Consider the following 17394-nt stretch of genomic DNA (forward strand, 5'->3'; position numbering starts at 1 on the left):
CAGCTGCTGGGTTGTACCAACATCACAAACTGGCAGCAGCCCTTTGAAGCAGGGAGATGGAAAAGGAGGATCTGGGGTGAGTTTTTGTGGTGTTTTTTGGTACCTTTTCACCTTCAAGCCTCCCAGGCTGGTGTCTGAGCAGCCACTGGACGCTGATGCACATTCACTCACACGAGCACAGGGGCACATCCAGCTCCATGGCCACACACACCACATCTCGAGGCTTTTCCAGCTCCTTTCCCACAGCAAAGCAGTTTTCCAGCAGGCCATGCACAGGGACAAGGACAAGGTGCCTCGTGCAGATCTCACACAGCTCAAAGAGGGGCATTTTCAATTTCTAAACTCCTGGACTCTGCTGAAGGGAATTCACTGTCAGCCACAAGCACAGCACAGAGCTGGCTCATTTCTACATTCCTTCCAGTGAATATCAATTGATTGCTCATAATCAATTATCGACTGAGCCCTCACAATAGAAGCAGATGTCAAACAGCTGAATCTGGTATCAGGGGGGAAGAGGAGCCCAAACCAGAGGCTGTTTGCCAGGGCTGGCCTGCTGCTTTCTGGCTGTTCAAAGGTTTGCTCTGGCACTGCTGAGCCACCCTCTCCTGCTCAGGTGGGACTCCTCAGCTGGGCACTTTCTGCATCCCACTGTAAATGCACCACTGCTCCTCCAGTGCAGCAGGAAATGCATTTACAAGCTTCCCTTCTTGTCCTAAGTGACCGGCTTCCCTTTGAGCTGTTATAAATGACCAAAGCATTCAAGGGAGAGATGGATTGATTTCAGATTTGCATTTTTGTCCTTCCCACTGCAAATTGCTCCTCCAGGAGGAGGTGCCTGGCTCCCACCTCCCCCTTGTAGCTGCTCTTTCCCTGCTGTTGCAACACTGCTGCCTTTGATGGCACCTCTGAATGGACTTTTCTGAAGGGAGAGAAAACAGAGCAGCAGCAATGGGAACATTTCCATTTCAAGCACCATCTCTTTTTCCCCCCTCAGCACTAGTTACCTTCAAAGCACTGTACAAAACCGACTGAGGAATCCTCCCCAGCACCCTGGGGGGAACCCCACCCCTGTGCCCACCACAGGCACCCCCAGCCCCACGGTGGCCCTGGCTGCTGCCAGCCCATGGCAAGGGGACACTGACCTGGGCTGGCCCCGGGGTGCTCCTCAGACACTGCTGGCAGCACGGTGTCAGCTTGCCTGGCCTTTGTCCAAGGGGTTTATTTTGCAGAATTAGCCCGTATTCCTCCTCTCTCCTGTAACTTAAGCCTGTAACTGGCACCTGGATGATTAAATGTGTGTGGTTCCAGACACAGCTGTGCCTGTGCCTCGTGCTTCAGGCCTGAGATTTCACCACGCACTTCAAGTGTGGCCAAGGAAGTCACCTGGGCATTGTGATTATTTTCTTCCTCATAGTTTATTTCATATCTGTCATTTTTATCATCTGAGTTCTTTATTCAACCTCTTTTCTTCCTCCACTCCTCAGTTCTCTTCCTTGTTTTTTTTCCTTCTTCTTTTTTTACCTCCAGGCTTTCCTAGCAGAACTGAGGTCTGCAGCTGGTTTGGCTTTATTTCTTCTCCTTGTTCCTCTTTTCCACAGCCTGCACTTCCAGTCTCTGAGTGTCTACCCATGGAGCACAAAGTGCATGCACAGTGCACCAAATCTGACAGCCCCTGGCTCCCTCTGGGTCCCTCTCCCTGCAGAAAGGAGCAGAGCTGGGCTCCCCAGGTGGGACAGCTCCAGCTCCAGCTCCAGCCTGGTGAGGCAGGAGGCAGCTGCAGGGAGAGGTCACATTTTCACATCCCCACTCGCTCAGAGGAGCCGGGCTCTGCGTTCTCACACCCACCCACAGCTCTATCTGCAGGGAGATCATTGCCACACAAACCAACAGCACTGAAAGCTTTCCACAGGAGTGCTGGGCCTGAGCTGGTGCCTGGCACAGCTCTTTCAGAGTGCTGGGGGCGGGCAGGGCTGGCTCTGAGCCCTGTCCCAGTGGCACGGCCACCCTGGGTGTCCTGGCAGAGCTCAGCCCCAGCCTCAGCTGTGAGGGAAGGTCAGGAGCCATGTCCTCGCTCCCACCAGGGACTCGGTCTGGCAGGAAAGCCAAATGTTGAATCATCTGGTTTCTCAAGATCACTGAGGGATGGCAACATTCCTTCCTGTCCAGAGCAGACTCTTTGGGACAGGGCCTGTGCCAGACCTCGAAACCAACAGGAGGAAGTCAGTGCTAAGAGCAGGCTGGGCTACGAGGCAGAAAAGCCAGCCCTACACACCTAGAAACAGCCAGGGGTAATGGGAGAGCTTTCCCACTGCACTCGTTTGCATCACCCCATTATAAATCCTGCTCCTGAACAGCTCCCAGAGCACCTCCTGCCTCTCCCCTCTGCCCATCAGTCACCACAGCTCTGCTTTTAAGCCTGGCTGCTATTCTCAGAGCAGCCTCCCAGCTCGTGTTTGCTAAGCTGATGCCTCCTCTGCTCCAAGGAGTGCCATCCCTGCAAATTATTGCAGTAATAAAGCCACTGGCTGTGCCACATTTCCTCTCTGTTATAAAGCACAGCCTTTCGAGTCCAACTCCGTGGGGACAGCAGGGAAAGGTGAGGAGCTGTGCAGCAGGAGCTGAGCCCTGATTAAGGAGCAGACACAGCTCCCCCCCTCTCCAGCACTGCAGGTTTAGGTCTTGATTTTCAGCAATCAAATCTTGTTCCCTATTCACTTATTCCCCTCACTCCAAACACACACAGCGTTACAATCATTCACTTTTCTCTAACACGCTTAAAATTCTTATCTACAAACCCCAGCCCCACGTTCCAGCACTTCCCCACTCGGGGCTCTTTTCTTCCTTTGCAAGTGACTCCTTTCAACGCCGCAGCCTCATTAGGGAGAGCCTGAATCCGCTGCAGCTGGAAGCACCTTGCTGATCTGGCCCAAATACTCTCCGAGATGAAACTTGAAAGCTTTCTGTGAGGGGTTTGATGGGACAGGTGAGCACGGCGGGGTTGATTCACAGCGCAGGAGGAACACTGGTTCAGTGGCAGCCGACTCCAGCTTCGGGCTCCACAGCCCAAGCAAGGTTCCAGCCCTGCCATTTCCCGGTTATTTGAGTTCCAGCCCTGCTATTTCCCGGTTATTTTAGGGCAGCACACACCTGGTAATTGACCTGTAAGTGTTCTCGCCCCCTTGCTCTGACAAGGTGTGAACGATAATGAATTCATGCCCGGCTCCTTTTGCGGTGTTAAGCAGCACACAGCGCACGTGGAGGGGCTTTTGTCAGAGCTGGGACTGAGCTCTGCCTCCGAACAGAGCAGGATTCCAGCCTGGCTTTCCCCACGGTGATGGGGACAGTGCCAGGCCCTGCTCCTGTCACTCATTTCATCACAGCCTCACTGCCCTTCGGGGTTTGGGCGATTTATGGCAACCACTGACCTGATTTTCCAGCTCCTTTTGCTTCCTGAAGCTTATTAAGAGAAAATCACCAGGTGGAAATAGAGGCCCAGGTAAGGGGGCTGAGCATTTGGACTTCACTTACTGAAGCGCCAGGTGAGGAACAGCCCTATTTGTGCTCCTCAACACAGCTCTGCTAAAAAGCTTCCTAAACCATTCTGCAGATATTAGAAGCTGCCTCTTTGAGGGAAGAAAAATCCCTTGATAGGATTTGTGTGTAATTAGCTGGTTTATTCATTTAACAGGTCTAATTCAGAGATCAGCTAAGTGTGAAAAGTGCAGTGGGCTTCAAATCTGCCACGGAGTGCAACCAACTCAGAGCAAGGCCTGGGCAAAGGACAAATGTGGGAGAGAGGGCCCTGGCCCGGTGCTGAGCTAGGGCTGGTAAATTTGGTATTTATGGCAAAGCTCTTCTGAAGAGCAGCCTGACAAAGGAGATAAACCTCCTAAGGAAACACAGCTGCCATGTGCCCAGGGGAAGGTTGTTACCTTGTTATTGCCACAGCAGAACTGAGAGGATTCTTTGCAGTGGGTGGCGAGATGTGCCGTGCAGCACCGCTGGCTGTAAAATCCCGGATCACTGCGAGGGTTTCAAGCTTTCGGGCACAGACCCGGTCCCTGCCCTGGAGCAGTGCTGGCTGTGAAATCCTGGATCACTGCAAGGGTTTCAAGCACCGCTGGCTGTAAAATCCCAGATCACCGAGAGGGTTTAAAGCACCGCTGGATGTAAAATCCCGGATCACCGAGAGGGTTTAAAGCACCACTGGATGTAAAATCCCGGATCACCGAGAGGGTTTAAAGCACCGCTGGATGTAAAATCCCGGATCACCGAGAGGGTTTAAAGCACCGCTGGCTGTAAAATCCCGGATCACCGAGAGGGTTTCACGTTCGCGCACAGCCCCGGTCCGCGCCATGCGCTGCAGTACCTGCCGCGCCCACCGGGGGGCAGCGCTGGGCACAGCCCGGCCGCAGGGCAGCGGCTCCGGAGGAGTCATTAGCAGATCGGAAATTAATGACATTAATGATCTTACTAATCTGCCACTGCGGAAAAAGGCAGCAAGAACTGGCCTAGACATCCTCTCGCTCACTTGTGTCGTAATTTGTTTTTTTCCTGTCTGGGAATGGGCTGAGGTCACAACTCAGCTCCCTCAAAGTACCCACACAGTAACAGAACCACTCTGGGGACAGAGACAGCCCAAAAACTTTGATGAGCCCTAAGGTCCCTTCCAACAGAAACCACTCCGTGACTCCATGATGCAAAGGTGGGAATCTTTGCTCCGGGACTCCTCCAAATACTTCCAAGCCACACATCGTTGGGTTGTTTGATGCTTTTATTTATCACATGTAAAAACACTACTGTCTCTGTCTGCAGGTACCTCTTGCTGCACTGCAAATCACACTGCTCCAAACGTTGAAGATGAGACAGGCAGAGAAGGGAACTAAAGTGTTTAGGCCCAGAATCACAATGTCATGACCCCTGAGGGTGTTAAACACACAGAACACCCCCAGGGACTGTTCTACAGAAGCAGCAGAGCATTACAATTAACAGACCAGAGCTGGTGAAAACACTGGGTGAAGGGATCATCTAGAGGATAAGAGGACCTGCAGACTGGTCTTTTCCTTCAGCTGCCCTTATCTTTCTAGTACAGGTAATTGTGATCTAAGTCAAAATATCTAGTGCCGAATCAGAACAGAGGGGACTCTTCCACACTTAGTTGACACGAGGGTTCCTGAAGTTCCTCCCAGCAAAGCGAGCCTTGCTGCCGAGCTCCTCCTCAATTCTGATGAAGGACAGAGAGCACTGGGTGTCAGCAGCCAGCAGAGAACCCTTGCACTAGCACAGTCCTCACACTCAACACCTGGCCCACGTGGCACTGAAACCCACCTGCTCCTGGAGGTCCTACACTGCCAAGGCAGCTCCCAGCAAGGCCCTGCACAGCAGGGCAGTGCCACACACCTGACACAACCCAAACATCTGAGATGCCTGCCAAGAGAACTGCCTCGTGCAGAGGGCAGCGTCTCAGCCCAGCTCACAGGATGCTCAGTGTGATGTGTTCTGGACCTCGCCCACCCGGCTCCTCCTCAGCCTACAGGCACCTGCAGCCACCAGCACCTCTGGCACGTGCTGCACTGCAGGTGTTTCTGAGGGGCAAAGGCCAAGCTGTGCCCCAGAGCAGCAGCAGAATGAAAGAATGCCCTTTCCCAGCCCCAGGCTCACCTCAGCAGCTGGTTGTACTTGGCCAGACGCTCAGATCGGCACGGGGCACCGGTTTTGATCTGGGGGAAATCACAAAGTTAGTGAAGAACTCCAACTGCCAACACAAAACTTGCTCAGAGTAATGAGCATCATCACAAGCTCTGCTTGGGCATCAGGCTCAGTATCTACACATGCAAACACAACAGGTCCTGGGAGCAATAGAGGTTGTGCATTTGCTATCAGCTGCAGGACCAGGAAACCCCAGTACAGCCACTGGAGCCAAGACCTTTGACACTGCTGGTTAAAGGTGAGTTTGCAAAAGATAAAGTGTTCCCTTGTCACACTCCATTAACAAATCAGCTCCCAGCAAACAGACACAGCAAACCTGCACCCCTGGAGGCAGTGCAGTGTACCATGGCTTTGGCTTCACCCCCAAATTATCCTGGGAAGCAAACAGCCAAACTGCAGCAGCTGCAGATACCAACCTGGCCAGTGCAGAGACCCACTACCAGGTCAGCAATGAAGGTGTCCTCTGTCTCTCCAGAGCGGTGGCTCACCATCACACCCCAGCCATTGGACTGGGCCAGCTTGCAGCTGCAAGAGATCAAAAGCAGCTCACACCACGTCCTTTGATCCAGTGACACTGCCAAGGAGCAGCACAGGACTCTGCTCTGTACATCCATCTCCCCAGTTAAAACCAGCCCCACCCTGGCCCGGCCCAGAGGGCAGAACTTACGCCTGCAGGGATTCTGTCACTGAGCCAATCTGGTTGACCTTGAGGAGGAGGCAGTTGCAGGCCTTCTCCTCCACAGCCTTGGCAATTCTCTTCGGGTTGGTCACAGTCAGATCATCACCAACCACCTGGATGTTGACGCTGCCAGTGAACTTCTTCCAGGCACCCCAGTCATCCTGGTCAAAGGGGTCTTCAATGGACACCACTGTGGAGGGACACAGCAGCTTTAGGACAATGCCAGCACGGAGGTCTGTTTTGGATGAGTGGTACCAAAGTGCTGCAGACAAGTGCTACCCACTTCCCAGAACACTGCTGAGAGCCTGAGAGGCTGAGTAAAGCAGGAGCTCTCCATCTCTCCTGTAAGAGGGGCTGCACACCAGCTCCCTCCTTCAGCAATCAACCTGATTCACCACCGTGTTTCTCACCGACGAGCAACTTACCAGGGTAGTTCTTGACAAAGCCCTTGTACAGGTCAGCCAGCTGGTCAGGAGAGATGTATCTGCTGGGATCATCGGGGGATTTGAAGTCCAGGTCGTACTTGCCATCTCGGTAGAACTCGGAGGCAGCCACGTCCATGCCGATGACCACCTTGTCAGTGTAGCCAGCCTTGGCGATGGCCGTCTTCAGCAGCTCCAGAGCTGCAACACACACAGGTGCTGCTGGTACCTGCAGGCATCCTGGCCCCAGTGCCCTCACTGCCCAACAGCAGCATGTTCACTTGGCAAACAATCTCCCTCACCCCTTCAGAAAGCCCAAAGGAAAAGGTTCTTAAACTCTCCCACTTCTCAACTGACTGGAACAAGATATTACTTTAATACTGCTTTTAGCTTGTAATACCCTTGAGACACCATTATGGGATTCCTAATCTCTTCAGGCAGGACTACATGTCAGCCCAGAAAGCTTAATACTAGATGATACCACATCCTCTTTCAACTTTATGCATGTGGGCAGAAGCAGGGCCTGCACTCTAATCCCTTTTAGCTCCAGAGCAGGTGCTGACCATGGAAGTGTGAGCATCCAAACCCCAACAGCAGGGAGACAGAGCCTGCCTCCAGGAGGAGACCCCTCCTGGCATCTACCTGTTCTCCACCTGCACAAGAGGGACAGAACCACTCAGCAGAGATCTCTGGATACTGCCCACCATGCTACTTTTTGGCAGAGTCCTAGCAACCCCAAGTTGCAGGGGAACAACTGAGATCAGCTGGGCTCTGTTTGCAGCAGGAAGCTCAGATCAAGTGTTTTCTTTTGTTGTTGGGTTGGCTTTTTGTTTGGGTTCTTTTTGTGTGGGTTTGGTTGTGTTTTTACAAAACACATGCTAATGTAGCACAAACTGCAAAAGCAGCTGCTGCCAGCAACAAAAATTCCTTGGAATGTAATTGTCATTCAAGGTCATCTTCACTGATGTCTGCAAGGGTACAGACCCAGCAAAGCTGCATGTGACACTGGGACTCAAAGGACACAACTGCTGGTGTTATCTCAGTATACTCAAAAAAAGCAGTGCAGGTCACCAGTCCCTTCCACAATAACAACCAACAGCTGTAAAGTAAAAATCAACTGAGCCGAGCTCCTGTTCTACTGCCTTGTGAGCAGCTCCTTTTCTGGAGAGGCAGAGAAAGCTCCTCTGGTACAGTTTTTGTAGGAACAGATATTTTGCTTCCCACAGACAAATTGCCTCTCCCACAGGCTCCTGAACAGAACTGTTTGGCCATGGAAGCAGCAAGTGCCTCAGCTTCCCAGGCAAGCCTTCGTGCCCTTCCACACACAACCAGGCAGAGCACAAGCTGTTTTCCCTCTTTGTCTGCAGAAAAACAACTCCACTGATCTCTGACTATTGACTTCTGGAACACCTGCAGTGCACAGAAGTTCCCACATCACTTTTCAACTAGAAGGGCACAAGGTTTCCTTAAGCTGCTACAGGAATGAGAGTAATGAAGCACTGAAGTAAAAACCATCCTGTCCAACTGCATAAACTGATGTCCAAGGGAATACCTGACCACATCAGTAGAGCATCTTGGGATGTCTGCCAGGGTAAGAAACAGTAAAGACAAAGCAGGAAGTTCTACACCTTTGATCCCATTGATCCTGCTTGTCATCAGTTCATTCTCCAGCTATCAGTTCCATCTCCTCCCACACTTGGCTCATTCTCACCTTCTTTGTTTTCCAGGATGTTGGGGGCAAAGCCACCCTCATCCCCCACGTTGGTGGCATCCTTGCCATACTTTTCCTTGATGACGTTCTTGAGGTTGTGGTAGACCTCTGCCCCGACACGCATGGCGTCCTTGAAGCTCTCTGCCCCCACGGGCAGGATCATGAACTCCTGCATGGCCAGCTTGTTGCCAGCGTGGGAGCCCCCGTTGATGACGTTGAAAGCCTTGGAGGAACCAGGAAAAGCCAGGTTGGAACATGTCAGGGGAACGTGGTCACAGCCCTTACATCACACTCCTTGTACTCCAGAGCCTGATCCAAGAGCACCAGGCTAAAGTCAAACCAAGGCCTAGCCTGCCCCACCCAGGCACTTACGGGAACTGGGAGAATGACCTCTGGATTTCCAGCAAGGTCAGCGATGTGTCGGTACAGGGGAACACCCTTCTCAGCAGCACCAGCTTTGCACACAGCCAGAGACACACCCAGGATGGCATTAGCACCAAATTTGGCTGAAATGGGAAGAAATTGATTAGAGAAGTGTCTTTATAAAAAGAGACTCACAAGGTTTGAATTATGGCAGTGCACAGCACATGGCCATGCACTGGCTATTGGTTCTGGTAAATAGAATTCTATTGACCCATCTTTATCTTTTCATCCCTCAGTGCAACACAAAGCCCACTCACATTTGTTCTCTGTCCCATCCATTTCCAGCATCAGCTTGTCAATCTTTTCTTGTTCCACCACGTTCACATTCTGCAGAGGGAAGCAAACAAAATGTTTGACACCAAGCACAGGCCCACAAACCCTCACCCACCCACCATGGCACTGACACCCCTGGCAGGCACCAACACTTGCTCAAGGGCAGCCATCAAGAGCTGAGCAGACCAATTCCTGTCACTATCACACAGCAGCAGCCCGGGGCTGACAGCTGAGCTGGGTGTGCCATCACTTAGGTCTGCACCAGTCTTTGTAGGCCAGGCTTGGTGCCCACAAAGCACAAAGGAATCTCATTCAAGCAGACTTTTCTAGATCCTCTCAGACTCTCTTCAAGTCACCCTGTTTGGATAAAACCTAGCCCCTCCTCTCATTCAGCCACTCTTCGAAGCATAAATCAGCTTGTATCCTAGCTGCACCACTGCAGCTCCCAGGGGATGAAGAGTTTCTGCACACTACAACACCAGGTTGCTGGAGAAGGCTTCATTACATGTTAGATGTGCACTCATTAAGTAAATTAAGTAAAACCATTGCTGTGGTCAGTTTGTTCACATGCACTCCAACACACAGGCTTACACCCCCCAGGTGACACCCCACCAGAGGATGGTTTGGACACTGCCTGGCTGTAGGAGATGTTAAGAGAAGACAGATTGCTCCTACCTTGCTAATCAGTGCAGGTGCAATCGTTTTATTGACGTGCTCAACAGCTTTTGAGACACCTGGAAGGAACAAGCAAATCAGACACAGGTCAACACACAGGTTATGCAGGGATTAGTAGGGGAACATCCAGGAAAACCACCTCATGCTACCCCAGCCCCAGTCCAAGCTGAGCCCATGGCCAGGTGAGAACACAGAGGCCCCTGGCTGGACTGGGAGGCACATGAAGGATGCATTGGCTAGGACTGGTCCAGGAATGCCAGGTTAGTCTGCCAGGCCATGCACTGGAGAGACTCATCCGAGTGCCAGGGCTGCACATCCATTACCTGTGTGCACAGGGCCGTGGCCAGGAACTCGTTAACATATTTAACAGCTCTGGAGACACCTGACAGAAGCAAAATGGAGTCAAGGCGCAGGTGACAACTCGCAGCCAACCCCACAGGAATGCAGCAGAGGACACAGAGGCACCAGGCTGGCACTGAGCACTAGAGACAAAGGGCTCAAAGAGCAGAGGAAGCTGTGCAAGGCTCTGTGTGGGCTCTCCACCCAGCTCTCCAACTCTGCCATCACAAACCTCAAGGGCCTGAACCACAGCTTTTCAGGAAGGTTTTAGGATGGGCTCCCCTGCCAACTCAGAGAACCCAGGAGTGAGGGGAGGGAAAAGGTTTCTCTAGAAGTTACTCATGCAACAGCTCAGGCACTTCACTACCTGTTACAGGTTCACTATTTTGTAACACTGCTGTAGCATCACTTTATTTACTGTGCAGTGTTTGAAGACTTCCAAAAACCTAAGCTTCAGAATGATGAATGCTATTTGACTGCATCCTAAACAATACTAATTGCTTTTCCAAGTGGTCCAAGTCTGCAGACCTCTATTACAAAAGGCCTAACAGCTATCTGCAACTCTTCCATTTGATGATTATTTTTTCATAACTCATGTTATTTCCCAGCTGACAAAGCCCTTCAGCCACAGCCTGTTAACTACAGTGTAATTAAATGTCATTAAGAACTGTCCATAGGATCAGACTTAACAGGTCTAAGCACACACATTTAGCACAGAGGGGTAAATACACATTTACTCTTTGCAAGAAAAAGTGCCCTGGGTAAAGAGCATTAAGAGCCTCAGGTTTTTTGGGACATTCAGTCATCCAGGCATTTATTCTCTGTTAAGGTATTAACAGCCATGAATCTCCTAAGACAAGGCTCTCCAAGTTCAATTTAGTTATCCACTTTAATTGCTCTTTCCTAATAGGCAAAAAATATTTCAGCTTCTTTTCACCTGCCTGGCAGGGAAGTTCAAAAATAATTCTCTCTTCCAGCCAGAAGTCAAGATGATTGCTCACACTTCAGAGGCATCTGCAGTGCTTTTAGAGCAGCAAGTTAAGAAGAAGCCCTGACTGTCCAAGCTCTCAGAATAATCACAAGAAGTACTACTGGGATGTTTATTAGGTAATGACATCTTGTTTGCAGCTATTCCTTCTCACCCATACTTGTTCCCAAGCCAGCCTGGTGACTGCTGGGTTTAGTTCTTTTCAGAATCCACAGCCAGTCTCCAGACAAGTAAAATATTACACCACCAACACAAACTTAAGTATCCTGGCTACCTGTAATGGCAGACAAAAAGCCAGAGTGACTGAAGCTACTGTGAGGTCTGAAATAGAGGCACCTTCCAGGACTAGCAGTGCAGAGCTGCACATCCACAGTGGACAGAGCTGGCATGAAACCCCAGGTTCAGGATTTAACAAGCTGGGATCTAAGGAGTCTGCAGTCTCAGAGCTGAGAGATTTAAGGGCTCTGGGAAAATTCGGGCTATGAAAAGACCTTGTGACTAACTGCAGGATGACTGAGGCTGTTGGAGCTGGCAGTTTAGATGCCCTTACAGCACTGGCAAAGCACTCTGCCACGCTTCCACACACAGTGCAAGAGGAGGGGGTAACAAAGTACAGCTGGACACACTGTACCAGACATTATCACCCGGCTGGGCGTGCCCAGCTCCACACACCCACCCGTGCAGCTGCCCTGCCCTGCAGCACGATGCAGCTGCACTGCTGGAGGCAGCCACCCTCCAGGTTATGGCCAGGAAAGCAACCCAGCCACTCTGCTCTGCCTGTGGCCAGCTCACAGCCCACGCTGCTGCCACTCCCTGCCTGTCCCCTCTGCCCAGCTGCCAGCACAAACAGCAGGACAGGAGCCCAGCAGTGACAGGGACCAGCTTTACCTTTGCCCATGTAGCGTGTCTTGTCATTGTCACGGAGCTCCAGGGCCTCATAGATTCCAGTTGAGGCACCACTGGGAACAGCAGCTCTGAACAGACCTGTTCACAACAGGAAAAAAACACCTTGGCACACTCGAACCACTAAACATCCCCAGCCAGACACCATCCCAGCCTGTCACACACTTCCAGCCCTGCAGCTGCGAGAGGGAGTCTCCAAACCACACCTCTGCTCACATACACACTGATCCCACAAGGGCTTTCTGCTCATTTACAGCATCACCAATTTATCAGCAACTCCCTCACGCTGATCAACAGCAACCTGACTCCTCCTCCACTATGCATTTCAAGAGTTAAGGAAGGCATCCATCCCCCTTCCAGAAAGGATAGCTGAATTCACTGCATCTGCCTTTGAGCTCAGGCAAGGCAAGCTCCTAAGTTCTTCTAGGATATGGCAGAAAAGGGACAATTAGGAGACCTATTTTGCTAACAGGAGTCCTGAGCTCTTCTGACAACAGCAGAGCCACCCAGCCAGCCCATTCCTTCAGCCAAGGATGCTGAACTTGGAGCAAATTTGCACACTGGAGCCTGCTCTGGGGTTCAGGATGCCAACTTCAACCTCCAGTCTTTCCCTTATCCCACTAAATCAAAGAGCTTAGCGGAGGCAGTCTCATTAAATGACTGTATTAATCTTTTGAGGCAGAAAGATCAGCTCTTTAGTCAGTGTATTACAGCCATTGTGTTTGCTCATTCCACCAAATCACATTGGTATGAGGTTGCACAATGCTTTTGTCAGATCCCATCAGATGTGGGATGAACAACTAACAAACCAAGGGAAAGTCCTACAGTAATTAAAAATATAAGATGTTACATGTGAAAGCCCAATTAGACAAGTTCTTTAGTCATGCCTGAGTACTTAGGCAGAGGAGAAACCATTACCAAAAATTCAACTGTGCAGCAGCAAACTCTGTCATTAGAGAAAGCCACTGCAGACAAATTAAGAATTAAACTGCAAGTGTACTCATATCGTGGGGAGCACTGACAACCAGGGCCATGAGCAGCTGCTCCAGAACAGAGCTTCCAGGTGCTATCCCAGTTTATGCTGGGGCAAGGGAAGGAGGGCAGGTTTGGAACAGCTCTCCCACAGTTTAGGCTGTAAGAAGCAGCACCCTCCAAAAAACCCTGCACTGTCCATGCCAGGAACTCGAGCTCGGCAAACTCATCCAACAGAACGAGGCAGAGGCTTTTTCTGCAAGACTCACAGCAAGTTCCAACAAGTTTTATGTGTGGAGGAAGAAGTCAGCACACTTCCACTGCTAGAACAGGACAGGTTCTATGCTTCTGCCTGCCTGGGGTTCTATCAGCTCTAAGCCAGGGATGAACAGCTGCAGCTGAGGACTCACCTTTGTTGGTGTAGAGGTCTACCTCAACAGTGGGGTTGCCACGGGAGTCAAAGATTTCACGGGCATGGATCTTGGTGATAGACATCTTTAGTACCTGAAAAAAGGAGCTTAGAATTAGTCATTGAATAGTTTGAGTTGGAAGGGACCACAAAGCTCAACCCATCCCACACCCTGCCATGAGCAGTGACACTTTCCACCAGACCAGGCTGCTGGATGAGCCTCATGCAGCCTGGCCTGGAACATTCTCAGGGATGGGGCAGCCACAGCTTCTCTGGGCAAACTCTTCCAGTGTCCCATGACTTTTATTATTTAAAAAAAAAAATCACTTCCTTATGTGCAAGGGACAATCTCTTGATGTTTCCAAATGACCTGAACTGCAGTATCATCAGACCCCAGACACAGCTGCAGGAGCAGATGACAAATCTAAAGGAACCTCACCACGTCAGAGCAGCAAAGAGCTCCCAAAACAGCAACTCTGCTATCTGTCAAGAGTTCTTTTTGCTAAGAGACCAGAGTGCAATAGCTCTCAGCATGCAGAGTGCTCTTAGTATGCACAGCACCTGCTCAGAGCCAAACGGAACCAATGACCAAAGAGAAGCAGCCACAGCTCATTAAAAACTTGCATTAATAGTTACACCCTGTTGAGCATTTACAGGAATATTTTTTCCTCTTAACTTTTTATCTTAAAAGGAAAAAAAAATCCCCCTAGTCTTTTGGATACTTCTTTTTTCCCTTCTTACATTTATCCACTTCAGAAAAGTGCAGCCAGGGAATTCTTATGTAAGCCCAGGCACATTTTAAAAATCAAGTCATACACATGCCTGTAAGCCATCGACTGGCACCAAACCCAGCCCATCTGCACAGAAGAAAGCTCAGCCTCAGAAGCACAACTATCTGGAAGCTGGTTTCTTGGCAAGCCAATGTGGGTGGCAACCCTGTTTACAGAAATGGTCATGAATCCTTCCACAGTTACTGCAAAGTTAAAAAAACATGACCTTAGAAATGCTGCTGCTGGTTCACAGTCTGTGAGGGGGTAGTTGCACACTCTTGTTCCTCCCCCACAGCAAACTCTGCCCTCCCCAGGTCAAAAGCACAGGCAACCTTTGCTTCCCCCCTTTTGGCTTTCCCTGTCCCTTCCAGCTGTCCTGCCCCTGCGTGCTGTCTAAGATTTCAGTCAGACCCCCACACTGACACATGATCTGACTAAAATATGAAACAAGACAGCTTCTTCAAGCTGACCTTCATGCTGCCACTACCTAGCTTCAGTCAGTGAACACACAAGCTAGAAATAAATCCCTGCAAGTCTCTGCTTATCAGTCCCACCCACACTTAGCTCTCTGCAGATGCACTGAGCAATGGCTAACAGGAAGAATGCCCACTTATCCAAAAAGGCTTTCGGAGTTTATCACCTGCTAAACCTTACTTTCATTTTTAGAACCTTGGCTTTGCTACAGAATTTGAGGTGGCTCATTCTTTGAAAGCACAGCCAGTTTCCAGGACCTCTCAGTGCAGTGCTACAGCTGTTTGTTGACCTTCATGAAGGAGGCACTTCAGGAGCACACACTGCAAGAACTTCCACTGGGAATGCCTGCCAGGTCAGACATTACTCCATCCCTGACAAAGGACCACAAGTCCCTCCCTTCCCTGCAGAAAGAGGCATTTCACAGCACTGCATTACCCTAGAAATCCATGATGCTCCTTATGCAAACTCTCCACTTCTGCATTCAATAAACAATTCTCCCTTTGAGCTATAGGGTAAAACTGATGCTGTTTAGCTCACCACGATATATTCTGCCTCAATCAAATCAGTCAACTCATCCAGAACACAAGGGTCAGCCCGTGTGTGCACAGGTTTAACCACAGAAATGCTGACTGAAGGCAGAGAGGACAGCAGTACTGTCTGCTCAGACCTTTGTCCTGTGCCAAACACGCAAACAGCCCGGTGGTATTTAACGAGCACGCTGCCTTAAACCTTTTCCTGCAGCATAATCTGCTGACAAGGTCACTGTCTCCCTTCAGGGGAAGCCACACACTCCAGCTTTCCTGGCCTGGCCTGCCCAGGAGCACCTACAACCCCTGCCAGCTTTCAGGACCTTCTTCCTACCAGCTCAAGTCTAAGAAATCACCATGTATTCCTCATCTGACCCTGCACAGGGAATGCAGTACTCTCAACTAGAGATCACTCCAATTGAAAATTATTTCCAAAGATGTTGTATAGGCAACCCTACTACCAAAACCTGTCCTTGTGAGCTATCTTGCAGCCACACTTCTCTAAAATCAATACAGGGTTAAGGCTGAGCACTGCAAGCATCTGAATGGAGATTTAAAAAGCAACACTAAAGTTTAGCCATAGAAATAACTGCCCTAGTGAGTGTCTTATTACAGGCATGCCACATTTATCAGTGGAAGCCTCTCTTGACACTTAAAGGTCCTTATGACCGTAACTCTCATACCACCAGTGCTCTGAAAAAAGCTGAGACCTTTGAGTGCACTCTATCAGATCCCAACGTATTAATTCCCCTGCCAAAGCTCTCCCTGAAACTGGACAAATGTGCACATTCCAACCCTGCTCCTCTGCACTCCACGGGGCATTAATCCACCTCTACAACATGATCCAACGGGTTCTGAAGGATGCAGACACGTTCAACCACTTTCTCTCTCTGCGTTTAGTAAGATGGAGGCCTGAAAGTGCGTTGGCTCAGCCTGTGGGCTTGGATGACAAACTTCAGTACTTCCTGCCGGCTCAGACAGCCACGGCCCTACCCTGTGACTCAGCAGGCAAGTAACGGAGCAGGAGAAAGCCCAGGGTCCTCTCTGGCAGCCCTGCACGAGGCAAGATGGTTAACAGGCAGCTCTTTATCCACACCTGCACATCCAGCTGCTGCTCCCCACCAACGCTGCCCTGGGGTAACCAGCACTTAAATACCCGCTAAGAGACCTCGGGCACAGATGCTAGCAAACGTTAAATATTTGAGATGGGAAGCTAAAGGACATCTACTAAAGAGGGGAAGGTCCAAATCACCACACGCAATCCGAGAGCGACTGTTAATGATTAAAAGAAAGAGGTTAAACGCTGTCTTTGAGGATGCCTTGACCCACCGCATCCCCCTGATTCTGCCCCCGCCTTGACCCACCACATCCCCCCCGCTTTTAACCCCCACCCCCGCACACCGCCGGGGCTCAGGCCGCCGCAGGCCCTCCCTGCCCCGCCGGCGCTGCAGGGCCACACAGCAGCCTGCACCCCCGGGGACCACCGAGCCTCGGCCCGGCCGGGGCTCCGCGGCCGCTCCGAGGGGAGCGGATTCCCTCTCCGGAGAAGGGAAGCGCGGCCTCCGGGCCCGCGGGGCGAGCCGCCGCACTCACCGCTGTGCCGGCAGCCCCGCTCCGCAGCCCCGCCGCTGTCGCCGCCCCGGCTCCGACTGAGACCCAACGGCCCCGCGCGCACCCGCCTATAGCCGGCCTCGCGCGCAGGGCCCGCCCCGCGGCCGCGCCCATTGGCCAGCGCCGTCCCCCGCCGCGTCCCGATTGGCCGCGGCCGCCTCGCGCCAGCGGCGGGCTCGCGTGCGTGCGCTACGTGCGGCCGGGCCGGGGCCTCGTGGAAAATCCCCGCGCGAGGGGCGGGGCCGGCGCGGCGCATGCGGGCGGGGGGAGCGGGCGGGACCATGCGGAGCGGGCGCGGGGGGAGCCGTGAGGCGGGCATGGCGTGAGGGACGGGCGGCGCGGCTGGGCACCGGCACCGGCACCGGACACCCGCCTGTCCCGCAGCCCTGCCGTGGGCAGCCACATCTCACACTGCCCCAGCTTGCTGCGAGCCCCGTCCACCCTGGCCTTGGAGGCTTTCAGAGTTATCCTCCATCCAGAGTGCCATGGATGCCCTGTGCCTCACCACC

At 51.7% G+C, this 17394-nt stretch overlaps 1 protein-coding gene across 2 annotated transcripts; it reads right to left on the minus strand.

Annotated features, from left to right (window-relative positions):
• Positions 1 to 4756: 4756 nt before the first annotated feature.
• Positions 4757 to 17022, minus strand: ENO1 (enolase 1). 2 transcript variants are annotated; one of them, XM_021537776.3, is made up of 12 exons: positions 16868 to 17022; positions 13505 to 13598; positions 12108 to 12203; positions 9893 to 9951; positions 9202 to 9271; positions 8894 to 9027; positions 8522 to 8744; positions 6814 to 7011; positions 6377 to 6578; positions 6126 to 6234; positions 5662 to 5720; positions 4757 to 5224 (listed from the first exon to the last, which is right to left on the minus strand). In XM_021537776.3, exons 1-12 carry the CDS (start codon positions 16997 to 16999, stop codon positions 5155 to 5157), a joined length of 1446 nt encoding a protein of 481 aa, XP_021393451.2. In that variant the 5' UTR covers positions 17000 to 17022; the 3' UTR covers positions 4757 to 5154. The 2 variants fall into 2 exon arrangements, with proteins under 2 accessions (XP_021393451.2, XP_085414787.1); XM_085558661.1 differs by lacking the exon at positions 9893 to 9951 and adding an exon at positions 10216 to 10274.
• Between the last annotated feature and the right edge of the window lie 372 nt (positions 17023 to 17394).

This window comes from Lonchura striata, chromosome 21, assembly GCF_050655825.1.
Source record: "Lonchura striata isolate lonStrDom1 chromosome 21, ASM5065582v1, whole genome shotgun sequence".
Classification (NCBI taxonomy): Eukaryota; Metazoa; Chordata; class Aves; order Passeriformes; family Estrildidae; genus Lonchura; species Lonchura striata.